At 31.5% G+C, this 24,854-nt stretch overlaps 2 protein-coding genes across 3 annotated transcripts in view; one reads left to right on the forward strand and one right to left on the reverse strand.

The window, feature by feature from the left end:
• Nucleotides 1-21,145, forward strand: part of LOC132943412 (transcription factor AP-4) — a 38,742-nt gene extending 17,597 nt beyond the window's left edge. The window contains exons 3-7 of one of the 2 annotated variants that reach the window (XM_061012398.1): nt 12,013-12,178; nt 12,983-13,072; nt 17,692-17,882; nt 17,959-18,306; nt 18,380-21,145. In XM_061012398.1, coding sequence (XP_060868381.1) covers nt 12,013-12,178; nt 12,983-13,072; nt 17,692-17,882; nt 17,959-18,306; nt 18,380-18,508 — 924 coding nt within the window. In that variant the 3' untranslated portion in view covers nt 18,509-21,145. Of the gene's footprint in view, nt 1-12,012; nt 12,179-12,982; nt 13,073-17,685; nt 17,883-17,958; nt 18,307-18,379 lie in introns of both variants that reach the window. The other variant, XM_061012397.1, reaches the window with a different exon arrangement.
• The window catches only part of LOC132943410 (transient receptor potential cation channel subfamily V member 5), a 47,527-nt gene continuing 43,185 nt past the window's right edge, over nt 20,513-24,854 (reverse strand). Inside the window, exons 16-17 of the mRNA XM_061012394.1 lie at nt 23,178-23,303; nt 20,513-20,676 (exon numbers count right to left, since the gene is read on the reverse strand). Of these exons, the coding sequence (XP_060868377.1) occupies nt 20,518-20,676; nt 23,178-23,303 (285 nt within the window). The 3' untranslated portion in view covers nt 20,513-20,517. The remainder of the gene's footprint in view (nt 20,677-23,177; nt 23,304-24,854) is intronic.

The raw sequence follows: 24,854 nt of genomic DNA on the forward strand, positions 1-24,854 counted from the left end.
TCCACGTGCGTAAGTACGTTGTTGTGTGTTGATAACGTGGTATTACCGTCGTATATATACATGCACCTACAGTATCAGACCAAGGGCATATTATACCGAGTACCGACTTATTATTACTATTATTAGTGGTCGAAGTAAACCGTGACAATTGCATCGACGGTCCGAGGGCGGTTGACACTCGCGTGCATCACACATGGCTACCTCGTGTGCTCGACGACGACGATGGCGATGATAATAATAATAATGTAATAACGATAATGCGTTTTGTTTCCGCCAAATAATATTATATTCGAAATGTTATATTATAGCGGCGCGATTATTCATTATTATTGTGGCGTATGTATTGTATCTCGAGGAATTAAAAACCGCCAATCGACCGACTAATAGGTACTAAAAAAAAAACAAACACAAAAAAATTATATAACACAATATTACACAATATTATTATTGTTGAATATTATAGTGGCGCGACGTATTAAATTAAACGCTCCTTAAATTTTTGCCCGTTGTCGAAAACCTAAACGTGCGACATCGGTAGTCATTGGAGGGGCTGTAGTGGGGGCGCATATTCCGAGGTCGTCCGGTGAATAGTATATTAATATAATACTATTATAGTAATAATAACATTGAATAACATGTGTGCGGTGAAAAATGAAAATACTCTATTATTGGGCGGCGGCCCCACATGGTGGTGTTGAGTTGGCAAAAATCGATATTGGTCGTGTGATATGCCTAATATAATAGTGTGTACAATATATTATACACACTATAATATAATACTATGAATTATTATTGTGTGTGTATAATGCGTAAATTTCGAACGGATTGTTCAATGAGTAATGATTGATGAAGTTTGTGTGTGAAATGCTTTTCGTATATAGATAATATACTCGAGTGTTCTGCATATATAATACATATTATGTAAATAGATATATATTGTATACCCCTCGCCTCGTTCCGGAGATTGCCTTGGAAGTCGGACAATAATAATTCCTCCCTCACCGCGGTTGAGAACATTTACTTATTGCACTCCCATCGAGCGGACATCCCCGGGTGTCTATCTTGTTTAAACAAGTAAGAAAGGCTTAGATGCGATGGGCGTGTCTAGCGAATTTTTATCACATATTATTTTCATTTATTGTAGAAGCTCGAGGAAATGAACTCGTATGAAATCAGGCTCCGTCTGTTTTGTTCCACATTTTAATAAGGAACCGATTGAAAAAAGTGTTAAGTCTATATAGGTTTTGTCTGAGATTGGGATACATGATAACGGTTCGATTGAGGAGCAATGCTATGTAAAAATATCGCTAAGAACTTGCACGTGTAGGAATATAAATAACAGTACGTCGCGGGGTTATAATAAATAACTGCAAAATACACTTAACAGAAGTCATAATATTTACGTAATTTTGAGTATATCCGCTACATTCTCGTAGTATGTTTGAATAAACAGTTACGAACAATATATTATTTAGTTTGAGGGGAAATAATAAATATCCACGAAATAGTATTTTTGAACTGTGTCCCACTTTTTACGGTCTCGTTTTAGCTTAGCGACTCGGTCCCCAAATCGGTCGACGGTGGTGGTTACGGTATTGTAATAATAATAAAATAACAATAATAATAATAATAATAACAACAACAACAACAGTCCAATGTACTGTTATCGATTGTTGCCGGTAAGCGTTACTCGTTCGGGTACTAAGGGGCGGAGAGCTTGGGGGGTCGTTTACGCCGTCACTGCACGTATAGTCTCTACACACTTCTGCGTACAGCCATAATATATTGACGACGTGCAAAAACGATCGTTTTTCACCCGAACAGACAAAAAAACAGTCGTGATAACGATCGGTCCAGTACTCCAGTCGGAACTGTTTTCTTCTCCAAATCATTGTATAATGTTATTGTTGAGTTACGAATTCGGTTCCGACGACGGCATTGGGCGGCCGCGCTTGCGACGTACAAACATTCAAGGTCATTAGTTCTTTCACCTGAACGCCGCCACCGCTCACACCGGTTGGCCTTGGATTCTCCTGGCCGGCGATGGCTACCCGGCTGGCCGGCGATGTGGACGGCGTACATACGATATCAGCGGCGTGCCGTTGGTCGTCCGATTGGTCCGCCGTCGTCACGGCCAAGCCGAGACTATAGCTATCCACTTTGGACGCTTCGTGTATATAACAACCACAATAATAATAATAATAATAATGCTTCGTAATTGTTTGTTTTTGTTGTTGTTGTCGTCGTCGTCGCGTGTGGAAACTGAATACTCGGCGTGTCGTATTTGCGGTGTAAGAAAATATCTGGAAAAAAAATCACGTGAAGTGCGTGCGTTAATATTATTACTATATTATTACCCACTGCAGGATTAATAATTTGTCGGGAATGTTTGTGTGTGCCAGTGATCGAGAGAGAAAGAGAGCGAGGCGGCTGCCCCACCCCACACCCGTCCGCCACTCGTCTCTGTCAAAGACTTTGGCGCCGTTGTATTTTCGTTGGCACCTTTTCCGTCCCGCCGCCGTATCGTCAGCTGTTTGCGTGCGTACGTTTTTCTTCTTCAACCGCCATCTGCACCACCGCCGCCGCCGCACCATAACCGCCGACGTCACAATCATATAATATCGATATCGCCTTCTCGTATAATAATATTTTTGTTGAATGCTTTCGATAATCGAAATTCAGCTCGGCTGAAATTGTACTGCAATAGCAATCTGCCACTATCGGCGGGTACTTATCGGTTATCGCGACTTTTCGATTTTCCGGTAAACTCAATAATTCTGATATTACGACTACTGCGCACGTTAGAACTGCGTCAAGTGCATTATTTCGAGACGCATTTTTGTGATCTGCGAGACAAAATAGTACTGACTATAAATAGGTCCGCCCGACAAAACTTGCAATATTGCGTAAATCGTAAAATACCAACTAATTAAGAATAATATCAAAATAATTCACTCAAAAAAATCAATGATTATTTAATTATCTTAAAAAATAGAATACAGTCTAACTGCCGTAATGATACCACTCTAATTCGCTTGCGACTCAGTTTTCTAGTTGTGTTCCAGTCGATGTGACGTCACGGATTCGGTTGCCGCGGCGGTGGTCATATATATTAATACACGCCAATATTTATCAATTTGTTATTTAGTGTGTAAAATAACTTAATTTTTTCGATTGACCTAATCAAATATATTGAAAAGTACCTCATAATGTTTCTATTCGTATAATGATATCACTTTTTAGTTTAATATTTTAGTAAAAATAACACTTGCATTATAATACGAATTTACAATACACTGAACATGTGTAAATATTGTTATCGGCTATCACGGTTGTGTCTCCCTATACATTTTTTTTTGTTAAAAATGGTGGTATCTTATAAATTGTTATTATATGCGGTAATATTATCAATATTGAATAGATCATTCGAAAAAAAATTGTCCTTTAGCTGTTATTTTACAAACGGATAAATATTGCCGTGTATTGTGTGTGGACGCCGCTGTGGAGAATCGTGACGTCACGCGCAATGTTAAATATCACTGTAATAAATTAGGCACGGAGAGTGACAAATTAATTTTAGTGGGATCATTTTTAGATCACAAAATGTACTTTAATTTAAGGCAAAGAATTTTTTTTTAGTTGGATGGTCCTAATATAATATCTAGGATATCAATCGGTGTAATATTTAATTGATCTACTGACAAAAATTAAAAATTGATTAAAATGTAAAATACTTAATTAAATAGTATCTAGAAAAATTTAAACAATACAATGTAAGTATATATATTTTGTAGAATATTTGACCGGGTGACTTGAATCCTGTATTCCTGTTTTACGGACTCAACTCGGCTATTTCATTATTATCGATATTATTATTCTCGTCATTAAAATCGATATTCGATATAAATCGATAGTTATTATTGATTTATTATTTAACATTAAAAATTAATGAATTTGTTTTTATTATTATTTTAATATTTATATTTGATTTCTTAATAGGTACTTCTAGGTATTTATTAATTGTAACACTAACAAAAAAGAAATAAATAAGTAAAAAAGTATTGAGTAATTTACTACTATATACTACCTCTCCCCGGCTCCTTCTCCCTCCTTTATCAACCATTAAAATATATTACCAGGATTTAGTGTAAAAACAAACTTTAAATTTATATGTAAAAAATACACAGTTAGTCATCCTAATTTATTATTGTAATTAAAATTTAATAAAATTTAAATATACACGAAAATTTATAAGTTATAATATTATGTAATCTCCTAAATATTGTGAAACACTCGGAACGTTCTACAATAATTGTTCATTGATAGTTGAAATAATAGTATTTTATATTAAGTATATTAATTATCATTCTGTTTCCGATTACAGATCGTGATAATATTATTATATAATTGTTATCGATATTCTACTCAATATACAGGAATATGGGAAATGGTCGATTATTATTTTCCAAATGTCTGGATTTATCACAGATATAGGTATAATTATACAAACATGTTTAAACATCTGTTGTCTTTATACAATAATCGAGATATTATAATATTGCCACCACTATAGCGTGCAGCGTGCGCGGGTTCGATCAACGTCGCGGGCTGGGCGGACGTGGGTGGGCCTCTCCGGTGTTGTCCGCCCGTCGCGGCGTGTAATAACCGATATTATTTTATGCGCCATATGATTTCGTGCGTCCGTTTCCGGAGTCGCACACGAAAGGGATTTTTGTTTTTATTTATATACAGCGATTACGGCGTATTTATTATTAATAACACATAGAAAGTGGGGGGGGGGGGCTACGTCTTCATAATAAATAATACCTAATATCAACAACAGTTAAATAAAAAAAAATAACGAAACAGGAACATATTTTCTGAAAAATAAATCTATCAAATACTATGCTGCAGTTGTAGGTATCGACATGTTGTCATTTGTACATTTAAATACAAATTAATAAGTATGAAAAACGTGTCGGTTTGAAGATATTGTTTAAATTGGCCATCGGTGTTAACTAATATTGTAATAAAAAATTGTTAATAAATTAAAAGGGCAAAAAGGAATAAGTACAAAAACACTGTTTTGAGAAAACTAAGAAAAACCGTTCCTATTTGTACAATGACTGATTACTTATTACTTTTTTCTCGTAGGTTTTATAATAAAATTAACCTACAATTTGTTTAATTTTCTAATACCAATCATCGATGTGGATTATAATATTTTACAAGAATATTCAATTAAAAAAAATGGAAAAATTGACTTATTCCCTTTTACCCGGGGACCGTCCAAAAACAATATGCACTGTTTAATAAACTGACTATAGATTAATTTTAAAATATGGTAAATATGTTTTCCACTGGTAGATCATTGTTATTACCACTAATGTAGCACGAGTTACCTGAACAGTTTTATTATGCATTAAAACAATAATCGTTTACCAGTTCTGCAGTTTAACACCCCCCTGGGTCTTTTGAGATGTTTTCAGGATATGGTTAAAACGCCCGAGAGTATAAATGACGGACTTAGGAATTTCAACAGTTTTCGGGCGGAAAGTTGATAATTGATTTTTAATTTGCATGTTTACGACTTGCCGAGACTTTCGGTCTGACGATAAATTTAACATTGATTTGTGTTATTTACGGTTTGAAGTCTTAAGCTGTAAATTCTCGTGAAAGTTTATAACGCGAATCGTTGAACTGTATAAATTGTATTCGTTAAAACATTTTTTTTTCAATACCCTCGACGTATTCGTGTCATTTACATTTTATAAATAGAATTTTACGATGCATTGAAATTATTTAAACTGTATAATTTAGAAAATGGTTTACTGTTATGTAATAATTTTACAATTGCCCTGTGTTTATAGCTATTTTTAAAATTATATGATTATATAAATTATCGCGCACAGTGCTATTACATAAGTTAAACACATAAAAATTCAAGCCACAAAGTAAATACCTAGGTACCGATAACGTTAATCGTATTAAAATATGTTATTGTGTACATATGTTTTATTATCTACTGTTTCCTGATTTTCTAATATCAAGGGATGAGGTCATTTTCAAGTAATTGACGTTAGATAACGTTCATATTTACTTTCATTATATTATTATTCATTACACGCAAATAATTCGTAAGTTTAGGGTCCAAAGAGACGACCGGATTTTGCCATCCGGTTAGAGTTCAGAGTTAGATAGTGGTAAACAGACATTGACGTTTTTCGCCGGCCGGTCAGTTATCGCCGGCCCGTCGCCGTGTCCCTCCAAGCGCACTAAATATGCTTTGGCCGGCGAGAATTGTCACTATCTGTTTATCTGTGTACCATAGTTTACATGGTCCTAATCTAACCTAACCTGGTAAACTTTACCATAGTCCGTATAGTATCCTTAATAAAGGACGCCACTCACTGCAGCGGTGGCGGTAAAATTCTTCCGTCTTGGCGGTGGTGGTAAAATTGTGTCCGGACTCATTTGCCGTAACCGCTACCGCCACCGCTGCAGTGTGTGGGGACTCGTTGTCCGTTGACTATTTAATATTGACGATGTAAACACTTAATACAAATCATAACAAATTTAAAATATAATATACAAATCCAATGAATAGAACGAACAATTATAGAAATAATTACTTCTATACATTTATATTTAATTATAAAATCTAAAAATATGAATTGTTAAATATTTTATACCTATTGATAATTAACTTATATCCTCCAATGTTTCTTATACTATACAATTCCGTCATGATAAAAACGATTACAAAATATATTAACCATATTATATAGGTCCAAACACCAAACTGTAGATTCGTGCATCCTATATAATGAAAAAACCATCGTATATTTTTGTAAATATTACTGTCGGTTACTGTCGTGTTCATTATTGTCTATTATAATGTCTATAATTAATGAAAACTAAATAATTATATGATATTATTAGAAGCACACAATATATTTTAGTTAATAAAACTGGTACGATAATAGATTTATTTTATAATATTATGTTCAATTAATTATTTTGTAGTAACCAACACCCTTTTTCACCAATTAGATTTCCATTTTGGCTAAACCATTAAATAAAATAAAATATAATATACTAGTATTACAATGAGCTTTTTTAACTTAAAATAATTTAAATTGGTAGTAAAATTATAAAAATGTAATATTAAATATTTAACAGTCGCCTTTTCTTTAATATCTATTATTTTTCGTACATTTTTTTATATAGGTAATACACTGTGTAATAATTAGTTTTAATTAATAACATATGTCCTATAAAATATATTTTAATACAATTTATTTTTATAATTTATCATAATAAAATTGAATTACTTATTTACTTGGCGTTTTAAATTCAATATTTTCAATTGTGATTACAATTTACAGGCAATATACCTAATATAGTATATGTTATATTAAATTGTAAATACATTTGAACATAAATACTATCTATAGGCTCCTGTAATTGCATTGAGTTGTCTTTTGAAAGTAACTTTTTACAATATACTTTGATAGAAAAAGTAAAATACGAATTATACTGCTGAAAGCAAGTGATTATACTTTTATTAGGTATATTGATTTTTAATTATTAATTATTATGAGACACAATATAATTGTTACTTCAAAGGAGACATAATTTATAAATAATATTTAATGCGCATATTTTAATGGCTACGTATGCAACCCCCCCCCCTCGTAAGCCGATCTTACACAAATTTTACAGGGGTGATTTTACAACTATGATATTTATATTAATATAATATATTATACTGTTCAGTGTATATTATACACGTAATTAAAATTGTGAATAATATAGATTTTTGGAAACCAAAAAATGCCCTGCTTACGAAACAGTACTGCTAAATCATGTTATCACAAAAGCAAGTCCGACTTGATTGACTTTCTATTAAATTGTACGTAATACTAAATCTATTTATAAATCCATTGTTATTATGAACAACACATTGTATACATGCTTGAACTAATTAAAACATAATATACTGAATTTTTAGATTATTATTTTTAACATAATTCAACATCGTTGGATTTTGGCCAAAGTTGTACCTTCTAACCGTAAATGAAAAACATGTCGAACTAAAAAATAAATTATTATTGATTCCATTAATTCAAACTATGAATACTTTTCTAATTAAAAATAACTTATTTGATTGTTAATCACTGGTCGGCAATATAGAAACGATTATCCGTGGGATTTTCTCACGGGGGGGGGGGGGGGTTATTACTTGTAGGGTTCGACATCCAATAGCCGTGTGTATAAGTGGCTGGCGTCTTAATTTTTAAACTATAGTTTCTTGTGCAATCGTGAGAACACTTGAAAATCGTATAATTGAAAAATCCTCGGAAAAATCACATCATCGATATTTGAACGAACGCGATACGGGGTCAAATGTGCAATTGTATAGCGGCGGACCGTGTGTTATCGATGCACTCAGCCAACGATTGTGTTGCATCATAGGTAATTATGCCGCTGTCGATGGCAATAATTATAATAATTTATAATAGGTGAATATCCAATCAGTTATATATTTTTATGGTAATATTATAAATATTAGTATTGATGTCAGCTGTTATTTATTACAGCAATTATATTGTTACGTTTATATATTACATTTTATAAACGATGCCAACAATCGTAATATTATTATAATATTATAATACATGTACACATTGTACACTATGAACTGCAAAGTTTTCTTTTCCCAGACGGTTTTAGATCGAATAAGGCAATAGTATAATATTATTATGAAATAATAATATATTATACTACGCATATATTATTACGAGTGGTTTTTTTAAATGCTTTGAGCTGGAGAGGAACCGGATAGGCGTTTTTTTTCTTTTCATCGCAGTTTCCTAAATGGTGAGGCGTTTTTTTTCTTTTCCAACGGTTGACGGCGGAAGTCCATTTTTCAATATTGAAGTCGAATTTTTTTTTTGTACTTAAAAACTTTTCTCGAATTTCCTAAGCAGGATATATTCTTAACGTTATGTTGTTGTTAGGCTGTCAAAATAATTTTGTTTGAAAAAATGTTTAATGCTCTATTCGTTCGAGTACGGTGTGTTTATATGTTTGTAGGGTGCGGTCTTTTATGTCCGATAAACCCCTCCTTGAAAAATACCCTTCAACTATATTATGCTCTTAAAATAAATTAATTTATAAACCGGAAAATGTAATATTAACATGCAGCTCTTGTTTAAAAATCGCTTGACTTAATAATCGTGTGTTTAAAACTCAATATACGTTAAAGTACCACCATTTATGACTGAAATAGCTAAACGCACGTGGGATGAAAAAAAATAATATGTCACGCCAGACAGCTTTGAAGTTTTAAGTGTTTACGTGCGTACAATTTATATTGAATTTTTTTTTCGATATTTGAATATTTTTAAACGTAATGTTGTGCATAATTAATTATAATGTATTTTAATAGTGGTGTATCCATAAAATATCAAAGAATAATTCACGCACTGTAGGTTGATGTTTCATTTAAAATAATTATTCTACCCTCTGTCTTTCGCCCGTTGGTGGCAAAAAGCAAAACGTAAATGGACTATCGACGTCCGGCAACGGTCGAGTATTAGGTTAATAATTCCATTTTTATATCGGTATCAATATTACTATTACGTGAGTATCGCCGCAATTACGAATCAAAAATGTTTTTAAATTATATAGTAGGTACATAATATTATTATTATTCACGCCTGATTGATCTGCAAGTGTAAAGTTATATTAATGCTACTATATAGACTATATACCTATAGTATCATGATAATGTGATGTTTTATAATCTTGTAGGTATTCTTGTATGACATATATTAATATTAGAGTCGAGCAACTATTAAATTACTACTATACTACTACTACGCGTATGTGATTTAGTTGTAATTTGTAAATTGTTTTCTAGAGTTGGCAGTGTGTATAATAATATAATTTATTCTTCGTATGATACATAATAATTATAAATCGATTAATTTATTATTGATTTATGATTAAAAAATATTGACAAAATTACAAAATATGTGTTTTTTCGAAATCGTATGAAGTAACTATTGGTACCTTAAGTTACTTTTTTAAGAAGGTATATTGGTGAAGTATAAAAGTATATATACTTAAACTAGTTAATGTATACATTAATTCGTTCATTAATCATTGTTCATTACATTAGAGTGTTAAATCAATTTCATACATTATTATTGTTGCTTTACAACAGAAATATTTTAGCCATTAGATAAAATTAACATGGTGGTCGTCACTTTTCATAATATTCTGTATATAAAATGTAAACTTAACTTTTATTTCTAGTATTTATTAAATGTATGTATACGTAAGTCACAAGTGTATACCTACTAATAAAAATGAAATTGCATGTACATAATGACTAGATAGTCTAAGCAATATTTAGTTTAAGTATAATGATCAGCATTTTCCTATATTTCTTTATACAAGGTTATAACTGTAGCAATGTAGGTTTCTAGCATACAACTAAAGTCGAGCTCACGATAAGTGATCGCTGAAATCAACGTTACCTGCAGTGGCAAATTTCTATTACCTAGTGGTTATATCCGTTACCAAAACAATTGGCGTGTTTTTTTAAATTATGTATTATAGTTTCTACCCAACAGCTGACAACAGTCAACAACAATGCTATAACAAAAAAAAAAAATGATAAATGTAATCGTAAAAACATATACATATACAATACTCTATAGTCTAAATAAACATTTTAGCCGACTACAATAATAAATTATACGGAGGCCCCTGTGCCGACAATATTTGGTCACCATTCAAATATATGCCGCCGGCGCTGGTTTTTCGCGAGCCTGTCTGTGCCAAACACTTTCACGGCAAACTCGTTCATCGATTCCTATAGAATCCGACACTAACAATTAAACGACAAAAGCAAGTTAGAGCTGCCAAAAACAACACATTCGCAGCAAACCCACTCATAAATCCTTGGAATATTATCGTATTCTCTATGAGCCACAACGAGTGATCTTGTACAAAAACGTCTGGTTGGTCTTCTTTGATGCCCAGGACTTACTACTTTTCCCTATTGTGCAATGCGAGACCCCTTATAAATACTAGTCCCGACTTCCGATATTCTATGGAATCAGTATTAGTCTTAACGCGTCCAAGACTTCGTTTGTGTCCTAACATCACCGCCTACCTATAGAGGTCCATTCCCAGAATTCGTTGGGACTTATATATAATAAGTATAGGACATTTTTACATATTATAGGACGTTGGCCGCGCCCTGACATTGTCACTTGTAATACGCATGTCCGGATCTAAGTTGTAACTACTCTAGCCACACTCTTGGTCAAATATATTTCACTTTGTCCACACATTCAAGGTATAAGTTAAATAAATACAATATTGAATATATTATATTATTGATATTACTAACTCAAAAACGAACCATATTCTTTCTTCAAACAAATCTATCCAACTATCTAAAGCCCGCCCAGTGTCTGAGCATAGTTATATATCGTAGTGAGAGATCACTATACACAACTTATCTATTAAATAAAATATGGGACGTAAGTAGTAATATGCACCGATTCCAAGTCCATCCGCTCCCCACACCTAAAACGCTCTCATGTTATAATATAATAATGTATACCTATTTTTATATAAACCATATTGTGCCATGTGCGTGCTGTATAGTAAACCGACCGAGTTGGTCGTTGGACCGCGCCCTAACGTCGCCGCTTGTATTATAAGACCCAAGACCTCAAAAGTCTTAACCTAACTCATTTCTCGGGCACAGTTCTTTACAGTTCCACACGTTTATACAGTATTTAAAATTTAAATAAACATAGATATTGTTCGAATCAACCGTTCTTCTATTTGCTCTGCCTTAAAACCTTTCCACGTTTTTGACGCAGCGTTGCGACATTCTAATATCTTTTATAAAGCTCGGTGAGGGATCACCAGCTATACTAAACTGATATTTTTTTTCATCCAATATTTTTATTATTTTTGCAGGCTGCAATCCTACAGCACACGGCCGACTACATATACCAGCTGGAACAGGAGAAGACGAGACTTCTGTCGCAAAACTGTCAGCTAAAGCGGCTGGTGAGCAAGCAAGAGGGCGAGCTGCTGAGCACGGCCAGCGTGCACAAGAAACGCAAAATCGACGACTCCACCGGTGAGTACGCGGCTTGGCGTCTGAAACGTGGGAGGGGGTGAGGTCGCGGACGAGCTACAACTGCGTCGGGCGGTTTTGGCTCGTTGTGGTGCTGTGAAGAGAGCGGAGAGGAGGGTCACCGCCGCCGCGTGGCAAGGTGGCAGCACCTGCTGGTTATTACGTTTTTACATTCTTCTCTTTTCCGCCGCCGCGCCGTTTAAATTGCGTATAATATTATTATCGTCGTACGGATGCTGCACGCACGCACTCACTCGTTTTACTATACGATGCAGTGTGGTGTGTGACAGGACTTGCAGGTTTATACACGGAAAAAATGGCATTATCCCTTTTGTATAGCGTGCGTTGGATCTTGCTTATTATTATTTTATATAATATTATATACCTAATCGAGAGAGATAGATAGATAGATAGAGTAATGGGGAGGGAGGGAGTGAGTAAGAGAGAGAGAGAGAGAGATATCTAGGGACGGAGACCACTATACGACACAGCGTGAGCCAGGTGTTTTTATTGTTATTATATTTTACTTTACGTTTTTTCCCCCGAGTATTATTGTGTTTTTCTAGTTTTCCGCCGTTTCGTATTATTTAATATATATATATGACGATAGGCTACAGACCCGCGGCGGCTGCAGTGTATAGGTACTGTGCGTCTGTACGGTACGCGTGTAATGTGTATTCCATTCATACGACCAACGAGAAAACAATAATGGAATACATAAAACCTCGAAACAAAACAACAATAATTCCAAATGTGACCCGGTGGAGTGCGATGATTGTAATGATTTTTTTTGTCCGTTTTGTATAGGTGTGGTGATATTGAACACGAACGTTGACGGTGATAATCGCAGCGGCGCGTTATCTCCCGATAACATCCAAGTGATCGGCACCTCATCAGGTAATATTATTATAATATATTATGTGCATCGTATTTTTTGTTCATGTCATTATCGCCTTAGGCTCCTCATTCATCGTCGATCACCATTTATCACCATGCCACCTTCGTAATTTAACTCGTCGTCCGCTTTTAAAGGGCGGACGTTTGGTTGATCATTAGGGTGGTAGAGGGGTGGCTAATATTATCTAAAGTTAAATAAATTACGCACTTATTCACATAATATTTATCACGGGGTACAAATCAATAAAGGTTATCTCAAATAATTGAAGAAAACAATTTAATAATTTAATAAGCACACAAAAGTCTTTAGAAGACTCTCGTATAGTCGGAGAAAATGTTTTCGTATAATATCTAATGAGCAACATAGCATAATATTATTGTCCTAATTATTACATGTTACTGAGAAAAACTGTGGTGCCCTAGATTAATATAACGTTTTGTCTTAGCTAATACGACGAAATGCAACAAAAACGCATTCTCGAAAACCAAATTATTTTACATTGGAAAATCTCATAACAAAGTTAAGAAAATATAGTGTTTAAACACCCTTAACAATATTTGAAAAGGAGAATATCTTCTATTGTAAAGAATATCTTTTTATAAAATATAGTAACTAGGAAGTTACATCGTCTTACGTTTTCTTAGACATATACTGTTGTATATTATTTTTAAATAGTAGTAGTATTGTGTCGTCTCCGTTGAAAATATTTACGGATAGGATAATATATAATTATCTCAAAAGTATATTCTCTCCTCTTCAAAATTGATAATAACTGGTGCCTAGTCCCTGTAATTATTAAAAAATATTGGTAAGTGCTATCAAATAAACCAAAAAGCCCACGACACAGATAAAGTTCGTCCTTATGTGTTATGGAATTTTTATAATTCTACTAGAAATACAGAGGGAGCATAGTTGTCCCGCGCAAAACAGTTTTTGCTATGTTGTGCACTTCAGCATTTGTAAGACGGAGACAGCGCATGCGGGTGTTGCGTCCTCTTAATAATAGGCTATCAAGAGATAATTGAGAAATATATAAGTACATACTTACAAAATGGAAAATAATATTTGGTTTTTCTCATTCTTATTGTAATAATGTAGTAATTCAGAAAATCGATGACTGGGAAATTAGGAAGTTTGATTTTTTGAAATACCGAGCCTGCCCCCCCCCCCCTACCCACATACTCACCAATCAACGATGTCCGCTTTCGCACTTGCAACGTCCTCGTTACCCACCTTTTCCGCCGTCATCATAATTTAGTACAGTGATGGTTCTATGTGTAAATACGTAGTAGCTCTAATATCTATAATATAGCTGTCAAAACATAAATAAAATTAATTTCATAATACTATTTAGGTATAAAGTGTGTAGCACTGTAGCACGTAAAATTAATTCTCATGCACCTATATTGACGGAAAATAGTGGGATTTTATGTATATGTTTTCGCCCTCCCCCTCCTTTAGGACTTGTCAAGAACCGCCCCTGTAATAATATAATATTATATCATGTCGCCGCCGTTCTGATATTATAACGACAAACGGGACAGATGCGCTTAGCGTGTCTCCGTTGTCTGGGTAGGTAAACTATAATATATTATGTCTATATATATATTGTATCGCGTGTCCGATCGGTTGGCGTTTTTCATTTCGATGTGATGTATATATTTTTTTTTTCGGAATATTCGTTTTGTCTCGTGCTCTGCGCCGAGTAAATTATGATGTTTTACACAATATTGAAATAAATTTAAATAAAGTAACTCGTCGTTGTAATAAAATGGACACATTCGAATTTGTTTGTACAGCAACGGCCGTTGTGTAAAGATGTCCGTCATTGCTGTGTACGCAGTGTCTGTAAATAAAAGAACTCGCGTACAGCTGCAGCTGTTAACGATAATTATTGTAAACTTGCATATAACCCAAAATTATTACTATACAACAAAATATGGTTAAAAATGGTTAAAAATGGTTCAAGTATTATTGTTTTTTTTTCAATTTATTTTTATTTTGAAAAGTTAGTGTCGTATTTTTTAACAACACATTTAAAAATTATACGATATTATATAGGGCAATAGTTTGTTGTAATCCGTTCTTAAAGGTTTTCGATTTGTAATTAACTTTTTTTTTTATTTATTTCTATACTGTTTTGTTATATTATATATTTTAATCTCAAATTATATAAGTCTTGACCTACGTATATATACGGTTATGTACTACACTCAGCATTTTTATATAATAAATATACTAATTATAAACATAATAATATGTATCATACAATAAACATGCGTATGAATTAAAGTTTTAAATACCTATCGATAACGATTTATTGTGCTAGATACGTGTAAGCTGTTATACTTTTAATGTCTCATCGCACAGAAAAATATATATTTATATTTTTGGATTAAAAAAAAATTAAAAATTATAATTTTAGCTCTTGTTGCATTAACATAAAACAAATACGTTTAGGTACATGATATGAATATTTAATTATTTCGATTTATGAAAATCGTTTAATAATTAGTGACTGAGTATAGTTAAATTGCCGATTATAATATAACTAAATTAAAACTGAAAGATTTGTTGCTATCTAGCTTAAACCCGTCCTTAACCAATATTTTTTTTGCTCTCTCTAGTAAATATTAATCATATTTCTAGATTTTGTACACAATTCACATTTTTTGTCGTATAATTATGTTTAAGATAGTATAGTTCCAATAATTGTAAAGTATAGATTAAAATTAATGTATCTTACGAAGTTACGAATCATTTAAAATTTAAACAGTTACCTATACTAAAATATATAAATAATAGCTTGCCCTCTGATAAATGCTTATTATTTAAAACGTTTTAGTTTTTTTGCGTACAGTTAAACAAAACCATGATACTTTTCAGGGTTAAATTTAGGGTGATATTATTCAAAATCATTTCTTACTATGTATTACTAAGTAAAACTGCAAATATAGGCTCTAGCGAGTAAATTAAAAAAAAGGGGGGGGGGTGTTTTAAATAACTATTACACTGCGTTGTTTATTAATTATTTATACAGTTATTTTTGAATCGTGGTGTATTGTGCTTATTTTGTTCAGGGTTACGATTTTGTTTAATGTTTATATATAATAATATTATGTGTGGTTACATTTTGATTTATGACACATAATAACGGGAACTAGGAAGTTGATGTTGGTGCATTTAAATAATTGCTTACAAAGCGATTAAATTACATTTTTAAGTTGAATATTTCGAACTAAATTACGCGTGTTATTATTTATATAATGTATAGCTCCTACAGTGAATCCATATTCCATAACATGGTTCAGTGACACATGACTAGACATTATTATTTGTTCGTAATATTCTTTCGGAAGTCAGCATAAATGTTTCTTTGGAGTAAATCTATTTAAAAATCAACATGGTAATATGTTAAAATAATATTATTTTTAGATTCTGAGAAGAGCCATTTACGGTTTTACAATAAAGTGGTTTTTTATGGAACTTGTTTGAACTTTGACACAGAAGGATTGTAGGGGAGTGAAAAGTAAAAATTCACAGTACTATCCGAAATTATCAGGAATAACTAAAAAAAAATTAGGAGATTTACATATACCAGTTTTCTTCAAAATCAATTTTGGTTTTTTTTTTTTGTAATTCGAAAATAAATAAATAAGAGATTTTTTTACGCAGTCTAAAAGCTTGAAAATATGAGGTTCTACATGGTTTTTAATATAAGAATACATGAACAGAATTGTTATTACTGTTTAAAGTTCATATGTTATAAAAATCATGACAATTTGCTACTAATTATTTCGTAGTTAAACATTCATAGGATTTACTATTTTATTATCTTATAGTTTATACACAATAACATTTTCAGTATAATATTTACACTAATTTTAAGGTATTCACAAGTACCTACCCATAGTCTATACCAACGCCGTTTTACAGTATAGGAGCATTAATTCAAAATAATAAATTCGATGTTTTTGTCAAAAATTAGTGTAACCTATTGTATTTCTAATAGAAAAATAAATTACTGGTAGTAATATAATATACTATAATAATTATATGCTGACACGAGTGACTCACCGTCTACGCTCAGAGTCGTTTTTCATATGCAATGATTTGTCGATTGAATTAAAATATTTAACACTCCTTTTTCAGTTACCTACCTAACCAAATGATAATTAGTAGATTTTGAGGAATTTCGATGATTTAATTCTTCATTTTAGTTTGAAACATTTCTGTTAGTTTTTATTTATTATTTTACCATTAAAGAAGATACACCCTTTCATTGGTAGAATCAATTCTAATGACCTATATGCTTTACTAGTTTGTTACAGCCAATTAATCTGTGATTCATTATCTTTCATTGATGCAAGCAAATAATATAGTTGACATTTTTATAATTTATCTGTATGAACATTTTTTTCTGATTAGTTTGTTTACTTTAGCACTTATGGTCCTTCTAAATAATGTATTCGTAATTAGTTGAAATGCGTAGTCTAGTGGAAAAAGTATTAACAGGGGGATTTGCTGTAAATAACTAGAAAATATACAAAAAATATAATTTATGTACTATTTTATTTGACATTGTTTCATTAATAAGAATTTATATTTCAAGGTTTAGAAGACGGAGGACTGATGATCGACGAGGTAGCTGAGTTAAGAGCGCAATTAGAACGAGAGCAAAGTCTACGTGTCGAGTTAGAAGAGCAAGTGAAAGTGTATTCAGCCCGTTTAGGCGAAGTGTTTGTGGACCCAAAAACTACCACCGACAACACCCAGACTACGATCCAATACCATCATAATACAAACACGGTAAGAGGATCATAAAGTTTTATTTGTTGTCTTTTACAAAGTCTGTTGCTTTAAAACAATTTTTTTTACATATCAGTGTGTGGTTGGCGAGGAAGCTGGTATGGAGATTATCGAAGTGAACGAGTCTGACAATCTGGTTATACAGCGAGAGCCAGAAGAAGATACTGCACTGGTTAAGACTGAGCTCACCGTTACACCTGAAGATGATCGATTGAATCCAGTCAAAGATGAAGCAGTCCCACAGCAGCAGCAAGTACTGCCGTCCGCACGCGTTTACCTCACCAGTACCTCCAGACAAAATTTGGAGACCATTGTCGAAGCAATTAGACACCTAGAGGGTGATCACCTGTTTAGTGATGATCATCAGGAAGCACCCCTTGCGTTAACCAAACACGCGGCAACTAGCAATCAGAAATTGTTAAAGGTAAGTTTTGTTTGGAACATGCTTTCAAACTTGTGAATTGATGTACAAAGCTAACATAAATTTCTTTTTATAGGTGGAAATGAACCCTTTCCTCCAGTTCCACAGTGGTTCTCAGACTCCTCAGGGTACAACGGTGGTAACATCAAACAGTCCCGTACGGCCGTCCAGACCTGGTGTTATTGTTGGCAAACAAGCTTCGTGACTTCATTAAAAAAAGAGGTTGTACAGTTTATGTTACCACCAACCCTCTTTTCTCTTCAATATCTTCTTAAAAAAAATTCTGAAACACTATCTTGTATAAGATTGTTCACACTGTTTCAGATTTCTATACAATTTCCCGATACATGTTATATATTATTATACTCAATTGGAAATAACTTATGTTTATACATACTTATTACATTTATGTTTATAAACATTTTACTATTGTAAATACTAATTAGAATATTTACAAACTTATTAGTTCTCATGATGCCACAAGTGAATACCGTTTAAACAATAATACTTTGGGCTTCTTATTAAATGTGTTTTATAGCAAATTACAATGTTTTAATATAAATTGTATGACAAATAATAGCTATTAGCTATTATGATGTTTAATTATGTTCAATGTTTAAAGATTTTGACTACCAATTGTGTTTCCATAAGTCATTTATCTTTTACTTTTATTCGATATTTGTATAATTTTGCATACGTTTTTTTATATATATTATGTATATATTAAGACCTTTTGTTAAAAAATGTTTTATGAATTTTCATTTTGCAATATATTGTTATATTTAACATTTAACCTCAACTATTTGCAATATAAAAGTATACGCAGTAATAGCAATAGAAGTTCTTACATTTTTTTTTTATTTACTATTGTTATTTACATATTATTAATACTAAAAATGTAATTATAGGATAAAATATTTTTTTTAAATTTATTAATTTATTATTATTATTATTTTTTTTAAATATAGTTTTCTTGTTATATTTGTCTTAATAAAATCTTAAAACGCCCTTTTTTATTTGTATACAAAAAAAATCGGTGCTATTGATTTTGGGTTTTTTTGTTTATGTAATTTGTTTGACATATTATTCAAATTAATTCAATTTACGTGGATTGAGCGATAATGTTGCTTGCGTGGTGTACTAGTGTTCTGGTGGTCACAGTGTATAATATGTTCCTCGGTCTTCTTATATTTTGAGTGTAGGTAATGAAATTATCAATGGCCAGTTATTGAACATTTAGCAAAATTTAATGTTGTTTTTCTTCTTATTATGGATACAATAATTTTTGTTATAATATTCAGATCCAGTATTCTTGCTTTGTTATGTCTAAACAAAAAGTTATAAAAAAGGAAAAAAAATAATGATAATAAAAAATAATTAGTGTATTTATTGTATTTATACACACATTCAAATATTTAATTACATACATTTAAAAATAAAACACAAGGAAAAATAATTGTTGTTTTTCATATTTAGCATATTACTATTAACTAAACATAATTGTATTATTATTATTATTATTATTATTATTATTATAATTAATTAGGTATTATTTTGTATAAAGGAAGAGATTTGGAGTGAAAAATATTATTAAGTAAATGTTGTACGCCATTATCATAATCATTTTATTAATATTAAGATTTTTGGGAATTGGAGACTGATAAAATCAATTCTTTTTGAGTTTAGAAACTCTTTTTAAGCAAAAATTAAATAAAATTCCTATATCGAAAAAAATTTACCCTTGATAAGTTTTAGTGTGTGCTCTGTTAAGTTAAAAATTATTTAATTATAAAATATTTGAAAATTTAAACAAATTAGTTAAAGTAAAGTTCATCAGTTATTTAAATTTAAGAATAGACAATTAAAACATTTGCCAGAGAATATTGAAATTTTCCTTTTTTGTTTGTCATTTTTCTTAGACGTTTAGGACAACTTTTTACTGTAATCTGTTTGTACAAGTTTGATTAAATTAATATTTTTTCTTTTTCATTACATTTAGGATTTATATTGTTGGTTTTTATGTTTTACTTTTCCATATATTATTTTTTCTTATTATAGCTAATAAAACATCTTTTCTGAATGAATCTTAATTATATTATATACATTATAAATATAATTTATGTATTTTATACAGCTATACATGATATATAAATGTAATTTTATGTATAATTCTGTACATACTTCTTATCGACTTAAATTATTATTTTACAAATATTATTTATTTGCTTTTAGATTAAATGTCCCATTGTTTGCATTTTTTCCGCACGAAGATGATAGTTTGCTGCTCAGGTCTCTGGCGCGCATTCTTTCTACATAGCGATTGTGAATGCGTTTCATTTCCAATATCTCTTTCATTTGCTCCTTGTCTTCATCCTACGTACATTAAATGTTTTAAAAAATAAAATTAAAATAACAAAATATTTCCTATAACAAAAAAAAACTGAATAATATTATAGATGAAATATGAATAGTACGCTGACATTTATACCGGCCAATAATTTTGACCTATTACGAATAAGATACTACTCTACTATTAGTACTGTATCCATTTTAGAATCTCTTGTGAACCATATTTTGTAGTAATCTATGTGTTTGTGCGGACAACTGAAAAATCCAATTGCTGTATATTTATTATATTGTTTATGTAATTGTGTTTATACTCTTTACTGTGTTTTGTACTGTAATTTTATTATTATTATTATTATTATTATTATTATTATTATTATTATGATTATGATTATTATTATTATTATTATTATTTTTTTTTTGTTTGTTTTTATTTTTCGATCTCGTGACTGTGTAACAATACAGTTGAAAATATTTAATAATTTTCATCTTTTTATTTATTTTGTATTTTTTTATACATATATCGCTTGTCATACATTTGTTTAATATTATAAACAAATGTTTGATATTCAACTAAATTGTTGTGTCTAATGTTGGTGTACTACCTATGTGTACATCATTATGCACACTATAATGGCATCAGGGACTATAATATTATGTAACCTTCTTGCATCCTACTAACTTGTGCACAAGACAAGTTGAACATATAATGTATCTATTACCTACTCTTTTAAATGTGTATACAGTATACATAAATCGTTAAATTTTAACTGTCCGACATTTTTAAATTTCTTAATAGAAGAATTTCTGATGCCATTATAACTATTTCTTCCTACTTCCTGATCTATTTGCATTTGCGGCTCTTTTAAATGTTTGTGTCACATTCACTCACCTAGTAAAATGCTAAAATCTGGACCGGATGGGGATATTCAACAAAAATACACAATTTGTACAGTCAACATACCTAGTCTACATTACTGAATACGAAAATGTACACATTATACAGTTGATTATTCATAAAGCGGGTGAATACTGCATACACTACAATATAGTTGTAGAACCAATATAATTTGATTTTGTTGATAACATTATAATCCGCACACACACAAACACTAATGTCTGGTTATGGCAACATCAATTTTATCGCGGTTACTTATGTGTTAAAAAATGTATATACTATTATACATATTATGCGTTGTATAGTTTTTAGACAACAAAGTATTGTATTTATTAGGGTTGATTCAGCTACGCTATGTAGGCTAGTCAGAACTTGGAAAGTTTGTTTAAAATTTGAACTAGTTCACAATCCAAAATATGAACTCATTCATTAACAATAGTTAAATTTTATTTTATAAAGTGAACCAGATTTTTGTTGACATAGTCAGTCTATATAAGAAATAAGCGCCGATTTTGGCGCCTCTTAGTAATTTTTATAATAATGTCGCAAATTGGCCAAATCAAGGATAATTTATTATTCAATTATCAATCAGACGATAATCTAGAAATGAAAAAAGGGGTTGGGGGGGGGGGATGTTCTAGATGAAAGAGTTTCGAATATCAATCACTCCTAAATGTCAAAAAGTAATATAATATAATATGTGTTAAGTATAGTATTATTGCTCCTATAACTTCTTTACATTAACAATAAACGGAAAATTAAGGTAATATTTGATATATTTTAAGTACCTAAGACGTTGTATCCACGCCTGCTGTCAATCTGTCATAGGAAAACAGTAAGGATCAAGTAACAACTAAAAATAAATTAGAATTGTGAAATGTAATAAATATAAACCTATCAACATTACAGATAATCCAATTGTTGATTAAATATTTACTTTTATATTGTTATTGGAACAAAATAAACGAAACTAATGCATTTGAAGCAAAATTAACTTTTAAAATTAAGTTCGTGTTCATCAAAAATATTATTAAAAGTCGCTGTAAATACCTGACAGATTTCTATTAACATTTCTATATATTAACAACAATATAATACATAAAACATTTAAACGACAGTTAAAAATAACTAAGTAATTATTTATATTGTAATATGTCGTATAGGTTTAAAGTTAAACAAAAATATTAATGCGTTAAAATGAAATATAGGTAGGTGCCTAAACCTAATATTTTGATCACGCTACTAGCCGGCCTAGCTCAGACGATCTGTACATACTTAACAGTAAAATGCGTAGCCATCACAAATAATTATTAGTCATTAGTTTGTCACCATATAAGTTACGTATAACAAATTCATACACCAGTCATTTGTCTTGTTCTCGTCATTTTCGGTACAAGACAAAATTATAATATACTGCCAAAAACTCGTCAACGTATTAGTGCTATTTATTTTTGGCGGTGGGGGGCTTGAGGATTATTTCAGGGGACAAGCCACTGCGATCCACTCCGACCTAATATCGCCGCCAATGCGTACCTACTACCTATATATAATATATTGTAATTATATACACTTAAATCGGTGTAGGTAGAATCGCTTGGGGGGGGGGGGGGAATTTATTATAATAGCTTACCGTCTGGTTGAGTCGCAACACCAACGCCCTCCGGCCATCTGACATCGGTTGCGAGTAGTACATGAGCTTTATGAGCCTTTGCGACGGACTGACACCTCTCTCTACCACCAGTACGATCCGAGCCCACTGAAAATATCGCGACGACGCCACATTAAAGTATTATTGTTAATATCATGTTGATTACAGTACACTGTCTAGGTAAACACCGACATTGACCATTACTGTTATAATATAATCACAGATTATGATAAATTGTACGCAGGTAATCTGTTCTATTATAACATATGGGGTATTACCTACCTATGTATAATATGTTTATAATGTTTTAAACGTATTACATTAAATCGGTGTTGGTGGATGGTGTTTTGACCATCACGCTCAGCAAATAACTCAATCAGTCGTTTTTGAAAACTAAAAAGGCCTTTTATGTATTTTGTTTTCAATATTTTAGTACATATTAAATCATAATGTGTTAAATTCAATGATGTAGGTTCATGGTAGGAACATAGGCGGAAATCCATTACAATTCCAGTGGGGACTAACATTATTAATATAATGTGAATGGTCCCACACAACTAAAAAAGGCGGGGGATGATGGACTTTTGGGGGTGATAAGCCGCTGTAAGCCCCCCCCCCCCTCGATCTCTGCCTATGAGTAGTTACCCCTAGAAAATTCACGTACCTAATTCCCTTATTGGTTTTTCTTATTATTTCGAAAAGTACAGAGAATTTTTAATTTTACATCCTAATAGTACTAGTTAGATAACTGTTTTACTAGAAAAAAAAAAGTCAAAACGAAGTATTTTCTATTCTATAAATCGTGTATACATACACAAAAAAAATCACACATTATTGTAAAATCAATAAATTTATTGCTCCGATCATAATCTAAAATTATTCAAACAAGAGAAAAGATTTGTACAAAAAAAATTAATTTTAACCAATATCAGACTGTCGAGGAATTTTCAATTTGACATGGATTTGAATAGTAAAAATTAATGATGTTAACTTGACATCATTAATAAAATGTTATTGTAGGCGAAGTTAGAAAAAAATTAAAGCTGGCTTTATTAGTGTTTGTTATAATGGAATTAATTAAAATAATAACTAACAATCGGGAAGAAACACGTTCTGGATATAATGACCTTTTGCAGATAAAATCAGTTTCAATGTTCAGCAAAAAATTGAATTAATTAATAATTCGACGATTTTCTTTTCTCCAAATTAACTTGGCAAATATATCGAGGACAGCATGTCTTTAAAAAATTAATAATATAAAAATAGGTAATGCATATATCGAACCGAACAAAAATATACGTTTTTACTCAATATGTTGACATAATAATGATTGTAGTAAGTATGGGACATAAGTAACGTAATAGTAGTAATATGTGCGTGCCGACTGACTCTGGCGATAAAAATAGAAACAGAAATAATGAAAATATAACAATGAAAAGTGAATTAGATTTTGAACTTGGCATTCCCGGTGTGGGGTAGGTGGTACTGGGTATAGGTACTGTAACCTACGTTTGAATAATGGTATGCATAATATTTTATCCGAGCTCGACATTACAACAAACGCGATCGCGAAAAGTTTACGCGGACGAGAATAGACGTGCTTGACAGCTGCTAGCGCAAAGTCAATATAATAATATACCGTATCACATGTAACACAAC

The sequence above is a fragment of the Metopolophium dirhodum genome, chromosome 4 (assembly GCF_019925205.1).
Source record: "Metopolophium dirhodum isolate CAU chromosome 4, ASM1992520v1, whole genome shotgun sequence".
Lineage (NCBI taxonomy): Eukaryota > Metazoa > Arthropoda > Insecta > Hemiptera > Aphididae > Metopolophium > Metopolophium dirhodum.